The sequence below is a fragment of the Marmota flaviventris genome, chromosome 10 (assembly GCF_047511675.1).
Source record: "Marmota flaviventris isolate mMarFla1 chromosome 10, mMarFla1.hap1, whole genome shotgun sequence".
NCBI lineage: Eukaryota > Metazoa > Chordata > Mammalia > Rodentia > Sciuridae > Marmota > Marmota flaviventris.
In genome coordinates, this window is record NC_092507.1 from 72433477 (window position 1) to 72452545 (window position 19069).

Genomic DNA, 19069 nt, shown 5'->3' on the forward strand with positions numbered 1-19069 from the left:
ATAGTTGCAGTATTCCCTGGAGACAGCATATAATCATTAACCCGATTTAACTGGAAGTTCACATGGGTTAGAAGACATGATATAGGCATTGTATTCCATTGGTGGAAGCCTTATACCTGAAAACACTTATAATTCTTATATTATTTTTCTCCTCATAAAATGAAATTCCAGATATAAAACAATGAAAAGCAACATGTGAACAAATATTCGACACAATAAAATCAGTGAAGCTTTTATAGAAAAAAAAATATAGTAGGTTCTCATTAACTAAGTGCAGGAACTATATGAATAAATGAATTGATGAAAAGACAGATGGAAAATTAATTGGGTGGAAACAGATTCTGATAGCAAATATTTAATAGGTATTTCAATTCTCTTAATGTTGAGATGAAAGATAAGAAAGAGAATAAAGACTTCCTTTTTTAAAAATGTGATATTCTTTTATCTGTAACATATGGAAATTATCACTACTATTTTATAAAGACCTTCATTTATTCCCTAAATTTTTGACTATACACCTACTTTATTTTCTATTTAAATATCAGTCCATGAAATTCTAAAGAGCATAAGTTCCTGGGAAAACTGCCTACATTCAAGCTTTGTCATTGTTCCAATCTAGGTAGATGGCATTTCATTTTCAAAAATTAGTTTGTATTATAATTTTTAAAAAATATTACTGAATCATTGTTTTCTATATCCACATAGCAAGAATACTAAAAATTTCATTAATAATATATAATTTTCTCTGAAGATTTTAATATACTTTAATTTTAATATTTTTGAACAAAAATTTGATCCCTAGCAAATACCATAAATAGGTGACCAAATGGGAGAGTATACACTACTGAATAAAAATCAGAATTATTAAGAGATAGAAAAGAAACAAATTTCTAATTTCCCCTAGTACCAAAGGTGTTTATCCATAAGGAAAACTGGACATTATTCATATACATGCCTTCCTTGCTTTACAGAATAGTATAAGATCATAAAACTGACTGTGCAAGCAGAAACCATACAAAGAAATCTTTTTTTAAAAGAGAGAGGAGAGAGAGAGAGAGAAAGAGAGAGAGAGAGAGAGAGAGAGAGAGAGAGAGAATTTTAATATTTATTTATTTTTTTCATTTTCAGCGGATACAACATCTTTTTTTGTATGTGGTGCTGAGGATGGAACCTGGGCCGCATGAATGCCAGGCGAGCGTGCTACCGCTTGAGCCACATCCCCAGCCCAAGAAATCTTTTTTTTTGTAGCATATTTATTTTTTTATTATTATTGGTTGTTCAAAATATTACAAAGCTCTTGACATATCATATTTCATACATTTGATTCAAGTGGGTTATGAACTCCCATTTTTACCCCATAATAATCAATGGAAAGGGGTTAGGGTTGTGGCTCAGTGGTAGAGCACTTGCCTGGCATGTGTGAGGCACTAGGTTCTATCCTCAGCACCACATAAAAACAAATAAAGATATTGTGTCCATCTACAACTAAAACAAAAGAATTTTTTTAAAAAAGAATTAGTTGCTTAAAAAAATAATCAATGGAAAAAATAGAATTATCCATGATCTTTAAAAATTTTTGTAGGCCCAGCGGCCTGCTGGCATGGTAGACACATTGCCCCAATTGGAGGAGGTGCGGAGCAGAGCCGCCTCCCACGCCTGCAAGGTGGGACCTCCAAACGACCGGCGGAGCAGGCTCAGCGGCCCACACTTTGCCCCAATTGGAGGAGGGGCGAGGCAGAGCCGCCTCCCGCACCTGCAAGGTGGGCAGACCTGCGACCGACCAGCAGAGCAGGCCCAGAGGCCCGCCGGCGTGGTAGACACATCGCCCCAGTTGGAGGAGGGGCAGAGCAGACCCGCCTCCCGCGCCTGCAAGGTGGGCAGACTTGTGACCGACCAGCGGAGCAGGCCCAGCGGCCTGCCGGCATGGTAGACATATTGCCCCAATTGAAGGAAGGTCCCAGCTGCCACCCACAAGGTAGGCAGACTGCGCGTCCCGGAGAAGGGGCCCGGCGGCATGCTGGCCTAGTTGAAAGATCACCCCAATTGGAGGAGGGGCACAGCCGCCGCCTGCGCATGCAATGTAGGCAGACCTGCAACCTGGAGAACAGGCCCAGCAGCCTGCCAGCGTCGTAGACAGATCATCCCTATGGGAGGAGGGGCCCAGCCATTGCCCACAAGGTAGGCAGACCGCGCGACCTGGAGAAGGGGCCCAGCGGCCCACCGGCGAGATAGACAGATCACCCCAATTGGAGGAGGAGCACAGCCGCCGCCCGCCCCTGCAAGGGAGACTTTGCAACTATACAAGAGCAATATAAATATATAGGGGGAAAATTCAATAACAACAGTTTCACCAAGCAGAAACAAACGCGAGCAGTATGAAAAGACAAGGAAAGAAAGGACCACAAGCAATGCAGGTCAACGCAACTTTAGAAGAGGTAATAGCTGCAGCAGATGGAATGTCAGATAAAGAATTCAGGATTTACATGCTTCAGATGATCTGGAGTCTCAAGGAAGACATTAGACAGCAAAATCAGACAATGAAAGATCACTTCGACAATGAGTTACATAAACAAATCCAAGAAGCAAAAGATCAACTATATAGGGAGATAGAGGTTATAAAAAACAAACAAACAGAAATCCTAGAAAAGCAGGAAGCAACAAACCAACTGAAAAACTCAAATGAGAATACTACAAGCAGAGTAGAACACGTAGAAGATAGAACATCAGACAATGAAGACAAAGTATTTCAACTGGAAAATAACATAGACAGCTCAGCAAGACTGTTAAGAAACCATGAGCAGAACATCCAAGAAATTTGGGATAACATAAAGAGACCAAACTTAAGAGTCATTGGGATACAGGAAGGTATAGAGGTCCAAACCAAAGGAATGAGCAATCTGTTCAATGAAATAATACGAGAAAACTTCCCAGACTTGAAGAATGAGACAGAATCCCAAATCCTAGAAGCCTAAAGGACACCGAATGTGCAAAATCATAAGAGATCCACACCTAGACACATTATAATGAAGATGCCCAACATACAGAATAAGGAGAGAATTTTAAAAGCTACAAGAGAAAGGAAGCAGATTACATTTAGGGGTAAACCAATCAGGATAACAGCTGATCTTTCAACACAGACTCTGAAAGCTAGAAGATCCTGGAATAACATATTTCAAACATTGAAAGAAAAGGGGTTCCAACCAAGAATTGTGTATCCAGCGAAATTAAGCTTCAGGATGGAAGATGAAATTAAAACCTTCCACGATAAACAAAAGTTAAAAGAATTTGCAGCTAGAAAACCATCTCTCCAAAAAGTCCTCGGCAAAACATTACAGGAAGAGGAAATGGAAAATAACAATGAAAACCAACAGTGGGAGGTAGTACAGTAAAGGGGGGAAAATAATCAAAGAGGAAAACAAACCATGTTTAGTAACATAAATAAACAAATATGGCTGGAAGAACAACCCATATCTCAATAATAACCCTAAATGTAAATGGCTTAAACTCACCAATTAAGAGACACAGGCTAGTAGAATGGATCACAAAACATGACCCAACAATATGCTGCCTACAGGAGACGCATTTGATAGGAAAAGACATACATAGACTGAAGGTGAAAGGTTGGGAAAAATCATATCACTTATATGGACTTCGGAAACAAGCAGGAGTGTCCATACTCATATCAAATAAAATAGATTTCAAGCCAAAGTTAATCAAAAGGGATAAAGAGGGACACTACATAATGCTCAAGGGAACCATACACCAACAAGACATAACAATCATAAATATATATGCTCCAAACAATGGTGCAGCTATGTTCATCAAACAAATTCTTCTCAAGTTCAAGAGTCTAATAGACCACCATACAATAATTATGGGAGAGTTTAACACACCTCTCTCACCACTGGACAGATCTTCCAAACAAAAGTTGAATAAAGAAACTATAGAACTCAATAATACAATTAATAACCTAGACTTAATTGACATATATAGAATATACCACCCAACATCAAGCAGTTAACTTTTTTCTCAGCAGCACATGGATCCTTCTCAAAAATAGATCATATATTATGTCACAGGGCAACTCTTAGACATTATAAAGGAGTAGAGATAATACCATGCATCTTATCTGATCATAATGGAATGAAACTGGAAATCAACGATAAAAGAAGGAAGGAAAAATCATGCATCACTTGGAGAATGAACAATAGGTTACTGAATGATCAATGGGTTATAGAAGACATCAAGGAGGAAATTAAAAAATTCTTAGAGATAAATGAAAACACAGACACAACATATCGGAATCTATGGGACACAATGAAAGCAGTTCTAAGAGGAAAATTCATTGCCTGGAGTTCATTCCTTTAAAAAAGAAAAAAAACAACAAATAAATGATCTCACACTTCATCTCAAAATCCTAGAAAAAGAAGAGCAAAACAACAGCAAAAGAAGTAGAAGGAAAGAAATAATTAAAATCAGGGGGAGAAATGAATTACAGTAGATGGGATAGAGAGAGAAGAGGGGAGGGGACGGGAGGGAAGGGGGGATAGTAGAGGATAGGAAAGGCAGCAGAATACAACAGACACTAGTATGGCAATATGTAAATCAGTGGATGTGTAACTGATGTGATTCTGCAATCTGTATACGGGGTAAAATGGGAGTTCATAACCCACTTGAATCAAAGTGTGAAATATGATATGTCAAGAACTATGTAATGTTTTGAACAACCAACAATAAAAATTTAAAAAAAATTTTTTTCAATAACTTTCTAACATTATATAGGGAAATGTAAAAATATAAAACTAATATTTAGTATAGTATAAGTAAAAATATCAGAAACATTGAGAATTAGAATGTCATTTCTTTGAAAAGTTGTTTACTCACTGCTTCTCTTTTTGTTCTTGTCTAAATTATCATAGTGAGCAAGTAATTTTCTGTGCATTGGCAAATTGTCATACTCCTTTCTAATTCTGGATCATGTCCCACATTTTATCCTTTGTACTTTCAATGTCATAAATAACTCCAAGATTTTTTTTGCCAATGTCACATCCTTTGGAACATCTTTATCCTATTCATCAAGATTACTTTCCTCATTTATGTCAAAAAGTTCACCTTCACTAAGTTCTGGCTGCACATATTAGGTTTCTTGAATGTTAGCCATAGTCAGCTATTTCTTGTATAACTCCACTTGCATTTGATTTCTAATTTTAATTCCTGTAGTATAAATCTTCCTTTACTTTGCTATACTTTCACCTTTGTTAACTAACTGCTTCTTCTTATGATCCATTGGGTAAAATGTCACCTAGGTTTATCACGGAGAGAATAGGAAGCTGCACAACTGCATACTTTGCTTGTCTGTGCATGAATTGAACAACTGCTATCCAGTGAGCATTCACTAACATACTTGAACAAAATGATCTGACTTGTTACCGATCATTATGTACAACTGTTACTTATGTAGTAATTTTTGTACTAAACAGCCAGTAGCAAAGTTTATACTTTATGTAATTAATCACATTTAAATATTATTGTTTAAATGGGCTAAGGAACTGAATAGACACTTCACAGAAAAAGAAATACAATTGATCTACAAACATGAAAAAGTATTCATCACCTCTAGCAATTAGAGAAATGCAAATAGAAACTACTCTAAAATTTCATCTCACTCCAGTCAGAATGGCAATTACCAAGAATACAAGCAATAATAAGTGTTAGTGAGGATGTGGGGGAAATATGCACTCAAACATTTCTGGTGGGACTGTAAATTGGTTCCACTACTCTGGAAAGCAGTAATTCCTCAGAAAACTTGAAATGGAACCATCATTTGACCATTATGCCACTCCTTGATTTATTCCCAAAGGACTTAAAATCAGTATACTACAGTGACACAGCCACATCAATGTTTATAGCAGCTCAATTCACAATAACTAAACTATGGAACCAACTAGATGCCCTTCAACAGATGAATGGATAAAGAAAATGTGGAACATATACAAAATGGAATAGTACTCATCCTTAAAAAAAGAATGAAATTATGGAATTTGCTGGTAAAAGGATGGAGTTGGAAAATATCACGCTAAGTGAAATAAGCCAAAACCCCCCAAAACAAAGACCAAATATTTCCTCTGATAAGCAGATGTTGATCCATAATGGAGGGTTGATAGGGAAGAATTAAGAACTTTGGATTGTGCAGAGGAGAGTGAGGGTAGGCGTGGGAGTATAGGAATGGGAAGGACAGTGGAATGAGATGGACATTATTTATATATGTTTATATATATATAAAATAATCATGCTACTGGTGTGACTCTGCACCATGTACAGTCAGAAGAAGGAGAAGTTATGCTCCATTTGTGCACAATGCGTCAAAATGTATTCTACTGTCATGTATAACTAATTAGAACAAATTAAAAAGAGAGAGAGAAAGAAAAATAAAATATTATGGTAATGTTCTAGGGACCTGGTACTATTTAATTAAACTTTGGTAACTAAAATCTGAATATACTGAAATCATGCAAAGTGAGAATTATTTGTATATACAAATATATTGGGAATGTCCTTATCATATCCATGCTGTGAAATTTATACACTAATGGTTTACACTTTTTAACAATCTTATTTCTCCCCTACTAAATTGAAATTATTTATATTCATAAAGACATTTTCTACATATGTGAAAGCATTCTCAACAGCACAAGATAACCTCTGCATTATCATCCTTCCTTTTTGTCATGGGCTTCCTTCTTCTAACTTTCAAGTTTCAAAGTTTTAGAAAGGTAAAAGCATCACAAAAGATGGGAGGAAAAACAGGAAGAGAAAGGTAATAGCATTCCTCCCTAGAATCCACAAAAATGTCCAAGAAATTCTGGGGAGTAGAGAATTTACCCCTAGCACTCCCTTCTTAAAACTCTTAGCATCTCTCAACTACATGATAAATGTTTTAATATAGCATACAAGTTCCTTTATAATTTGGTCCTTGAATATTCCTCAAGCCTTACCATGTGACCCTTTCTGCCTTACAATGTGTCATTTAGGAACAAGGAACTGCTTTTTGCCTCCAGCCCTTTACTTAGGAGCCATTTATGTGCAAATATCGTTATTATCTCCTACACAGAGTATCATCAGAATGACTTCCACACATCCTCAAGATTCATTTTAAATATCTCCTCCTTTCCAGCTCCCTCCACTTACCTACCCCCATCCCCAAGAAATTTCTATAACTCTCAGCTATATACTATAATATCCTTTTCATATCTTCATCATTGCATTTGCCATAGCATAATATACTTTTGTGATTTACTTTTGTATGTTTTATTTCTAAGACAGTAAGCTAATTAAAGGCAAGAAGTATGTCTTATTAATATAACACTGATTTACTATGTGAACTACAAGACAACAGGATACCATAAGACACCTGCAGCATTCTAGGGCTAGTGACAAAATTTAACAGAGGAAGACTGCTCTTTTTTTTTTTTTAAGTAACTTCCCTGGAACTTTTGCTTCTGTCTATGAAGGGAAGGCAAAGGTAGGCTAATCATTATGCATAATCAGATGAAAGATAATATCACTGAGAGATTAATAACAGGTTAATCAGTTATACTCAGCTGACTTGAAATAAAATCATGGGTGAGTGGAGTCAGAGGACTGTGGGAAAATGAAAGAGAGAGAGGAAATAATCCTTTGAGAAGCAGTCTACAATGTGAAAATATGCAGTAGAACTGAGGGAAGGGGAACAGTCAAATCAAATTAAAGAACATCAAAGTCCATGCACTAATAATATGTTCTTGCCATGTACCAGACACTGGACTGAGATAGCACAGTGAATGCACTACAGTCCTTGAACTTAACAACTTAGAGTGTATCTCCTACATCAGATAGATTTCTCTTTAGCCACTGCTAATGCACTGTTGTCTGAAAGTCAACATTACAGGTTCTTTCTCTGTAATGGAATAACTTAGTTTACAGATTAGGTAATTACAAGTCTTTAGCAAAGTTTGTCAAATATTAGTGTACTCATGTCAGCAGGCCTCAAGGAATAAAACAAAGGTCTGTGAGTTTTGACCAAAATTATCAGACAAACCTAAAATTGAGAAATAGTAACAAGACAGGAAGATCACAGTTGATCAAAATATTCTTAAGCAAGAATCAGAATGGGATCAAAATCAATAACCATGAGAATGTAAGCATTTCTTGGGTTAAGTATATTTCCTAAAGTCCTAAGGATATGGATTTTAATTATTTTCAAAACATTAAATAAAAGAATGATCCTAGATAGGTGGAAAACCTGAAGAAACTTAAATTGCAGGATGAATACAAAACAAACATCTTTCTGCCAACATCTTTTTCTTAAAATATACTTCCTTCAAGCACACAACAGACTTTTTTCCAACCTTTGTCCCCAAATCCTAACAACATTGACCAATAACTTCTTTTAAGTGGTATTCAACTTTAACTAGCTATTGTATAGAAAAATAGTATGCTATTGGGCTGGGGCTTTAGCCCAGTGGTAAAGCACTTGCCTCGCATGTGTGAGGCACTGGGTTCAATCCTCAGCACCGCATAAAAAAAATAAAGATACTATGTGTTCATCTACAACTCAATAAATATTAAAAAAAAGAAAAATAGTATGCTAGATAAATTCTCAAAATGATGCTCAATGACAGATCACAGTTTATTCTGGAGTTTTTAAAAGACTTCTGGAAACCAAAATACTTTCAGCCAAATGAATTTATTGCTAATGTTGGAATTTCAATCACATGAGCCAGACTGAGGGAAATATCTTTGGGCACAGGAACATTTTCAAAGTCCCACAAATACACCACTTTGGAAATCATTGGCTTGCCTGGTGGCGAAGCCAGTACTGTGTTGTCTTGTTCTCAGCTTCCCCTGCCATTAGTGGGAATGGCAGATTGCAGAGGAGATGGGAATAGTAGAAACAAAGCCCCTAAGCAGCTTTTGTATTACTCCTTCAGTACAACAGTTGGACTGGGAACCAAGCCAAAATAAAACATAGCTCTGCAGATTTTTACAAGAAAAATGGGCCAGTGAGACATGATCTATAGAGTTAGCAATGGAACAGCAAAAATTTCCATACTTTTCTCTTCATGCACTGATTTTATGCCAACTCTGATTTTTTTCTGTTATTGTTCTCATTGACATGCAGTATTGTTACAGCTTGTTAGTACTGCTCTTGCTTTAAATAATGTATAAAAAGCTGCATATTTTTTGCATAACTGATAAATCACAATGTATTCTACTTCATGCATTCAGGGGTTTTCTTTTCCAACTTTATACAGATATTTTCTGTGTACTTTCTATAATGGAAATACTTTTTAAAAAAATAACTGAATTCATTCTATCAAAATAAAATAAGAATTCACAATGATTTTTAATTATCATTAAATAATAGGGCTTTTGATATTCAGAAAAAAATTATACATTTATAGAAATCTGCTTTCATCATATTTCACAATTGCTCTGAGTTAGACCTTAATGCTAAGATGTGCTTAACTGCTTATACTTGGCTCATCTTCTTGAATATAAAAAACTGTTTCAGTTGATTACATCGCTAATGTTCTTAAAGTTTGAAATAGTAGGCTTCCAATTTTAGCAATTGATTGGATAAAAATGAATTTAAAAAATCATCTTGAATCCAAGTTCAAAATTATAATTCTTGTCTTCTATCCAACCCAGCATGTACTCTGGATCCAATTTGTCTGCCTTTTGGCAAAAACTTAAGACACTTAGTGGGAAGTGAAAATATACTTTAGTTCCTAGGAAAATAAGTGTTATATGAATATGGCTAATTTGAGGCAATGAAACCAGAGGCAAACATTTAGATTGTTAAAGATGTTAATACTGGTTTTAAAAAATGGGATTGGGAGGGTGGGTTAAAAGAAGGAAAAGAAAAAAGCAAGTCAAAAGAATCTACTGAAGAGTGAAGAAAATACTGCTGCTGAAACCTCAACAGTACTTGTATTTTTCAAAACTATTTTTACATTACAATCTGTTTATCTCAACAGGTTTTATGACTTGTTGGTGTGATATACACAACATTCTTACATTTTAGCTTTAAAGATTACTTGAGTTTTGTCTATATTAGAAGAATTTTAATATTTCCAGAGGGAAAAAATAGTGAAGTCATAACTATCTATCATCCAAAACTATATTTATTCCCTTGGCTTTCGAGCAAAACAGTATTTTGCTTCCTCTTGCATATATGCTAGAAATAGAAATACTGAAAAACCAATATATAATAAAAATTGACTTTAATGAATTAATAGAAAACAATATTCAAAACTATTAAAAGCACAGTCATTATGAGTCTATCAGGCCTGGATTTGCATTCTAGAACTGCCAATGAATAGTTGTGTCGCCTTTTAACCCATGTACATGTCAAGTAACTGCTTTATGACATATTGAACACAGTATCTGTTTCAGTGGGTTGTTTTAAACATTAAAACAGTACTCAGCAAACCAGAACATCAGATATAATTTAAACAGCCACTTTTAGTATTAGTAGTAATACTTAACCATAATTCCATAAAATAATTTAACACATAAAAATATATAATTACCTCATATTTATCAAAACCCAAATACCTATTTATTTCTCATATTATACCCCAAATACATAGCTAAAAACACAGATCAGTATCAATGTTTTCTCTCATGATCCTGCTGTAAACTCTCTAAATGACCCTGAGCAATTCTCTTAACCTTTCTGGACTTATCTCAGTTTTTTAAATTACAAAATAAAGAACTTAAGTTCTTGATCTCAAGAACATCTAGCACTTTGGGGGAAGAACTGCAAGGATTAAGTAATAGGAGTATCTAGGGTAAAGGTAGAATGAGCCATTATTCTAGCATGGATCCCATTTACAGGAAATAACTCTACGTATAAATTAAGTGTTATAAAAATGCAACAAATTAGTTTACTAAATTTAAAAAAAGCTTATAATTTTCATAAACATTCTACCCAACAATGTCTTTCTCCTTTCACACAAACCACAAGAACAATATAAAAGATCCTTTTGAATGCATTTCTACTGTACACTCAAAGTAACATATACAAGCCTGCTAGGTAAAGATGTAGTCTTTTCCTAGCAATATTTGTTTTCCAAAAAAAATTATGTAGGTATACTTTCCATTATCAGATGTAAAGAAGGAAAACATTCTCAGAAACATTATAAAATCATTTCAAATATTTCAATACCACTCTGAACAACTTTTAAACCATAGTACACTATGGATATTTCATTTATCAATAAGTAATTTAGTTTATAATACTTTGTACAAAGCCTTCTCTAAAGAAAATTCTATAACAGATGCTAACTGATAATTTATCAAGATCTCTGGCTTCTACAGGGCCTTTTTCTATTTATTAACAACAAAAAAAGTCAGATTTGAAAGGTTTAAAAAGTAATAAAAGAGAAAAATAAATTTGTTAAATATATTAAATTCATGGCCTTTTGTTTAAAATAATGCTGTTAATTGACTTGAAACAGTACAAAATAATATATTCTTTTTTAACATTTTAAAACACCAATGGGTCATGTTAATATGCACATAGGTCTTCGAAAGGAAACCTTCAAATTCAAATTATGGTTAAGTATTACTACAGCTTTAAGTAAGTATATCATCAAAGTTAAAATGATTACCTTTTTTTTTCTTGTGCCTATCAATAATATTTCTTCCCAGAGGTAGCATGTTGTTTACTCCTCTACACTAAAACTGTTCAACATTTACTTAGTTTTTTTCCTTTCTGAATTGCTAATTTCATGAGCCACAGATATCATTAAATTGCAGAATTTAAAGATTTGTATATTCTTATATATAATATCACTATGCAGGATGCAATAACTATATATTTAATATTAAGTAAAACAATTGAGATCATTGTATATTACAAGATCTTTGTTTGATTCAATATGGCAGTACAGTTCCTAACAGATACATTAGTAGTCAGAGGTACACTGAGGAGCATTAAATGAACAGATTAATGATGAAATATTAAGACAAATTATGTTATAAATGATCACTCTGTAGTTTCATGTCTCCATGGGGGCAACTAACAACACTATCTGAAATGAAGACTATGATAAAGGCCATAAAAATAACAGTTCAGTCACTGAAGAGAAAATATTCCTGTGAGATCAAAACCTTTTCATCATTTTACAATTTAGTCCTTTCACAGATGTTATAAAGAAAAGCAAGAGGTCAAGATTCTTTACAAAACTAGATAAATTTACATTTACTAAGGACTGATTCTTTGACCCTTTGTCATCTAAGTTATTATCTCATTCCTTCTTCCCCAAAACTCACAATAAAGTGGGTAATATTACACCAACGTTTTACAGATGAGAAAAACAAGGTGTAGGGAGGATAAACAAACCTTCCCATGGCTAAGGGACCTCGAAAATGGCAGATGGGATTTGAATAGAGCAATCATAACCTGAATACTGCCTGCAATCTAAATCTCCCAAGTAGAAAATTTAATACATTAATATAACAACCCTACTATTATACCTATTTAGATATCCACAGCAAGGCAAATACTGCTCTACAACATTTTGGGGCCCTTAATACCTTAGGAAGAAATTTTTGTCTTCTTCATTCCCTACTGAAAACTAATAATTCTGTCTCTGGGAAAATAATGCAGCACAGATGAAGGAAAATTTACACTTGTATTACTCCAGTAAACTCCATAACACCTTTGATAAAATAATTATAGCAGTTGTGTTAATATTCCTTTCTGTCTCAGAGAAAGCCAAGTCATATGCATATGACTACTCTTTTTTCCCTAGCTATTTCTAGTACTCACTTCCATTCTACCCTTCAAGCTTCACATTTGCATATATATCATGGCAAAGATTATTATTTCTCACTGAAATGAGAACTCTTAAACATCCATATGTAATACAGATAAGCAACTAAACCTCAACCACAGTTTGGTTATGTAAAAATTATAAGGTGACTTCAAAGTTTCAAAAGTAGTCATTGCCCTAATATACTGGGGGGGGGGGGTTAATATTCTAATATTCAGAAATTTTTTACTTTCCCTTGCATGTGAATTTTATATCCATAATTAGCTGAAGGGTCTTTTATAGCCTAAGATCTTGTTTTTTTGTGTTTTTTTTTTTTGTGTGTGTGTGTGTGGGCATCATTTTCCTAAATAAGTACAGCAATTTTAAGGCATTTCCTTAAAACATCTGTAATCCCCACAGCTTGAGAGGCTGAGGCAGGAGGATTGTGAGTTCAAAGACAGCCTCACTAATTTAGCAAAGCATTAAGCAGCTTAGTGAAAACCTGTGTCTATAAAATATAGATAAGGGGTGGGAATGTGGCTCCATTGTTGAGTGCTTCTGAGTTCAATCCCCAGTACCAAGGGGGAAAAAAAGAGTTTGGGAGAAAGCAGAGATAAAAACATGGATAATCTTGAGCTAGTTTATTTAAGTAAATAAATTTTATAAATTTTTTTATACAATTTATAAAAACAAACAAAAAAAAACACCCACTTTCTCTTTCACACTGCTAACATTGGTTTTAAGCTTAACTTCAAAATAAGATTGTTGGGAGTTTCCCTGAGGATTCCTTGGGTTTTTCTAATAATGGGTCCATGAATGTAACATGGCAGCGGACAAATTGCCAATGGGCGGATAACAGGTTGCTTTAAAAATTTTTCAGTTGATTCACCCATCTGGGCTTGTGAACAGCTCGTGACCCCCGTGAATCCCATGCACCTCAGATGAGGACCTGACTGTTACTATGATTGGTCCCAGGGGGTTCCTGTTTTAGGATAACTGACTTTCATTTCCCTATATAAGCTGGCAGCAGCTTGCAATAAAGTGCTTCATCTTTGTCACTGCTATCTGTGTGTGTGCATTTTAATCTCTGACTACGAGCCTTGACTTTTCAAAGACAGTAGTAGTTGAAAAGCTCCAGGATCCATCTGACGTCCAATTATGTCAAAGTAAAACTACCTCTTACCTTTTCACCTTGCAAACCAGGGGGTCCTATTAATCCAGAAAGGCCTTTATCACCCTATAAACAAAACATGGGGGTTTAATGACATGAAAGAAAACAGGAAATTAAAACTCTCTTTAATCTTGTACATCAAGGCCTTATGACATTCACTTCTGATCTTCACCATCATGCTCAAGTTTCACCTCATTTCTCAATCCTTTTCCGAGGTTCCCTTACCTCTTGAGCTCAGAACAACTGGATTGTATTTTCCCACCTCTATGCCTTTGCTCCTTTTTCTCTGTTGTTCCTTTCTCTAGAAATGCCCTCACTCCTAAAATTTCCATCATTAAAAAAAAAAATCTGTAGGCATTTCCTTAAAACTTCCAGGAGACTTTGTAAACCAATTTCTTTTTTTATTAGATGAAGACCTCAGGCTTCCTCACCTCTCAAACACACCTAGAGGTGTGTGGAAAGCCAACTGGGTTCACAGCAGGCACCTAAGAAGGCTTACTTCCGCTTCCGGGTCTACTGTAGCGTGGGCTCTTCAGATCTGCCCCTGGGAAATCACTACCGAGAATGTTTATTGGGAGGCCGCTCTGTTTGGCTGTGACAGACACAACTTGACCAGAATAAACTTCACCAATAAGACCCACCTTCCTAGCACTTGGAGAAGGACCTGCCAGCTTATCTTGAGGGAGAAAGGAGACAAGAATGCTTGTGGTGAGGGTACTTACTGTCTTTCACAGGAAGCTGTGCGCCAAAAGAGTTTGGGAGAGGCCCAGGTGGTGGCCCACGTCTGTAATCTCAGCAGCTTGGGAGGCTGAGGCAGGAGGATGGCGAGTTCAAAGACAACCTCAGCAATTTATTGAAACACTAAGGAACTTAGTGAGGTTCTGTGTCTATAAAATACAAAAAAGGGCTGGGGATGTGGCTCGGTGGTTGAGGACTTCTGAGTCCAATCCCCGGTACCACCAAAAAAAAAGAAAAGAAAAGTTTGGGATAATGCAGAGATAAAAAGCGTGGATAATCTTGAGCTAGTTTGTTTAAGGTACACTTTATAAAAACAAACAAACAAACAAAAACCCACCCACTTTCTCTTTTCACACTGCAACGGATTTATTGCGGGTAGAAAGAAAATGTATTTGAAGTGGGAAAAATAGGGCCTGGAGTGCTGAGGGTGAGCCCCAGGTGCTTAACATGTGTGAGGCCCTGAGTTCAAACCCAACCACCAAATAAATAAATGAGTATTTAGAGAATAATCTTAAGGAAACCCCAAAACAACTGTATGTTCTGTTCAGTCTGTTTATTATGTCATAAAATTAAACAATCAAAAAAGAAAAGAATGTTTCTTATTAACAACAGGGTGCTTTCCCATGTTAATGCTGCTTCTCACTTGTCTTATGGAAAAGGAACAACCACACCACCTAAAAACTATGTATACATGCCCTTGAGGTCTCAAAGAGCTTAAAAACTTGTGTATAATTTATTATAGATGTTACTTAGAGGAGTTAAACGGTAAAGGATGAGCCTGATCCTTACTTCTATTGTTCGATTGTTCACAATACCTTTATTGCAAAAATGGACAAATAATTAAAATATAATTATCCAATACCCCTTTATTTCCACCAATATAAGTTTGATTTTATTTATATTCAGGTTGATGGGTATTACTAATCTTTTTCCTCAATATATATGAACCCAATTTCATATAAATACAATTCCTAAGAGACTGCATTAAAATTTTACCATTTTAGAAATACATTTCTCAGTTATAAAGGTTGGATTTTACTTAGAGCTTAATGACAAACTGCTATTAAATTTTATATCTAATTACATTTATTTTATGTAGAATTAACTCCAACTTGTGTATAACTCAAAAGGTTAAAAAAATTCTCAATTTCCATACTGAACCACCTTATATTTTGTACAGAGAAACCACAAAGAAAGATAAAATCAAATATTTGATAGAAATGTTTACATTTAATCTGGAGGCTTTATTTAAAGCAGTCACCAAAATACAGTGGGCCTTTAATTTCTAAATTTTAAAAAAGAAAGCAAATGCACTATATTTAGATATTTTAAAAAGTAGACATTTATATTTCTTTCTCAGATTGCAAGATGTTTTTCCTTGTAGTAATGAAGAGATCAATGAAAATACCATTGCTAGTAATAAACTTTCAGTCCCTTTCTGTTACTTAGACTTAATAAACTCAGTTCCATCATAGTAATAAAATTCCTAAAATTTTAGATTTAAAAGTTTTTGAGGATTTACTTGTAGAGGATTAGATTATTTATCTTTAGAGTCCACTATTAAGATGTGATTTATTTTTAAAGTTGACAACAGTTTCTGAAGGCCAATTGAAGATCAAATTTCAGCCCAGAATTACTTAGGGATTTTTAAAGTTTGTGAATATATGCCACATAAACAAAAACATCCTACAATTATATCACATGTACCAAGTACTAGTCTAAATAAAACTTCCCAAATGTTCTCCTAAAGACTCCACTTGTATTTACTCTAACTGCAAAACAGCATCCTTTTCCCAATAAAGATTGTGTTGCTGTTTACTTTAGAACATTACTGTTTGTATTTCATGAGTATTATGGTAATATGAAAAGCAGCCTGGATAAGAAATCAGAAAATTTGGACATATCATTAACTGTTGCTTGCTATCCATGTGATGAGCCACTTAAAATCTATTAATTCTGTTTTCTCAAATAGAAAATAAGATAATGATGACTGTTTATTACACAGGGAGTTACTGTGGTACTTACAGAATAAAGTATGTGAAAATATTCTTAAAAATATAAAATGGCATTGGAATTATGTATCATCATGTTCATGTGTAATAATTGCAAAATCTTTTGAGGTTAAGACCACATCCTACTCTAATTCTTTTATCCCATGCACCCCTAATTGGTAGGTAGCACAATGGTAGCCCCAGAGGGCATTAAATAAAATTAATGGTAAGATTTAAATTGGTAAGTTAAACTGATGGGACATAATTTACTTAATTCTTCAAATATTTCTTCCTTCATTGAAATCCAATGGTTTTATGCTGTCTTCTCTGATACAATAAAATCTACATCTTAAGAAGATAAATATGATTTTTAAATAACCAAAACATTTTACTATGATTCTATTTCATGGACAAATAATTACCTTTTCTCCAGAAACAGCTTGACCTGGGGAAAATCCAGGATCTCCTTTGGGGCCCTAGATAAAACAGTTACAAAACACTTGGAGAAATCTGAATAATATATAGTATAATACATATCTTCACTTACCTATCATCAGATTCTATATACATCATATGGTGTTAAATGAAATTATTTCAAATTGAGATAGTCACGGATTATTTACTTTTTTTTGGCAGTACTAGGGGTTGGAACCCAGGATCTTGCACATCTAGGCAAGTGCTCTACCATTGAACTACACTACCAGTCCTTTTCTAAATTTGTTTTTATTTTGAGACAGGTTCTCACTAAGTTGAGGCTGGCCTCAAGCTTGAAATCCTCCTGCCTCAGCCTGTTGAGTAATGTGATTACAGGTGTATACTAATGTGTCTGGCTACCTTTTTAATGTATAGTTTTATTAATCTTATTTTTAAATGCTGAGAGCTGAGAAGATTGCTAAAAATCCTCTAGAGAGAGTTGATTTTAAAAATATAAAAAATATAAATTAATATTACTATTGAAACATTTTTCTTCAGAAAAATCTAGGTAAAGGTTGTATTATCTCTTTCATTTTTGTGACCCATTGAGTTATCATTCCTATTTTAGCATTGGGAGACTGGTTACTTTAGAAAAGGAAAATTTCTTATAATAATCCTAAAATTTGTTTGAGTATTTGCCAAAATTTTGCAATGAAAATGCATCCATCACCTTCATAATAAAGAAAATATAACTGAGAAATTCTTTCATTCTGTTCCAAAAAATAGATACTTTACATAGTCTGGAAATCTTAATCTTTTACATTTCAAAGAAACATGACATTAAGTTTCAGCCAAAGTTTTTTGACACAATATTAAAAACAATCTTTCTTATGATGCTGCCATGGTTTGAATATGGTTTGTCTCCACCAAAATTCATGGTGAGGCTTAATCATAAATGCAACAGATTTGGGAAGTGGGGCCTACTGGGAGGTATTTGGGGAATGGGGGTGAAGACCTCATGAATAGAACAGTGCCATCTCTCTGGAGTGAGCTCTCTTGCTCTCAGCATAACTATATTAATTATTATAATCAAGATGTTATAAAGTAGTTTTCCTTTGTCTCCTAATCCCTTTCACATGTACTTACCCTTCTGCCAAAATTCCCTCACCAGAAGTCAAGCAGATGCTAATGCTGAGAGCTTGGACTTCCCAGCCTCTAGAATCATTTACTATAATAAACTTGTTTTCTTCATAAATTATCCAGTCTAAGATATTCTGATATTGCAACCCAAAACAAAGACAGATGCATAGTAGCAAAGAAAGTTTAACTATTTATCACACCTCACAAAATAAAGGGATAGTAGAGATTCTTCACAATTCAAATTCTGATATCCTTATCAACTGAGAATAAATAATTCTACATTCCTAGATAGTTCTAAAAATTATTTACTTTAAAGGAAATAGAAAAGGTATCTTCTTTCACATATTCAAAGATGCTTTTAAATGTCATTTAAGCTGGTGAATGATAGAAGAAAGATCAAAAGAAAAGTTTTGAATATTTCACATTTTTTTCATTGTACAGATTATAAATTTATAAACAAAGCAGAAATTTGTCAAAGAGCCCTGTGTTATATAATCAAAGAAAAAAATTTTAAAACAAAGGTTGTCTTTGAGGTTGATCTCTTTCCTTCCATAGCTATTACCACTTCTACCACTAAAGGCTACTATTTTAGATCATTGATTCCAAGATTATTGACCTCAGAAATTATTTTGGTTATATTTTAATGTTACAAATTCAATTCTTCATCAAAAATATTTTTTAAAAGGTAGTAACATAGGCATTGCAGTGAGAGCACCTGTAGTTCTAGCAGTCAGGAGGCTAAAGCAGAAGTTCAAGACCAGCCTAGGCAACATGATGAGAATCCATCTCAAAAAAAGTAGCAAGTTTAAAAT

General features: G+C 34.4%; 1 protein-coding gene across 1 annotated transcript in view; it reads right to left on the reverse strand.

The window, feature by feature from the left end:
* Col24a1 (collagen type XXIV alpha 1 chain) overlaps positions 1–19069 on the reverse strand; it is a 379962-nt gene that overhangs the window by 341636 nt on the left and 19257 nt on the right. Inside the window, exons 5-6 of the mRNA XM_071618609.1 lie at positions 17126–17179; positions 13987–14040 (exon numbers count right to left, since the gene is read on the reverse strand). Of these exons, the coding sequence (XP_071474710.1) occupies positions 13987–14040; positions 17126–17179 (108 nt within the window). The remainder of the gene's footprint in view (positions 1–13986; positions 14041–17125; positions 17180–19069) is intronic.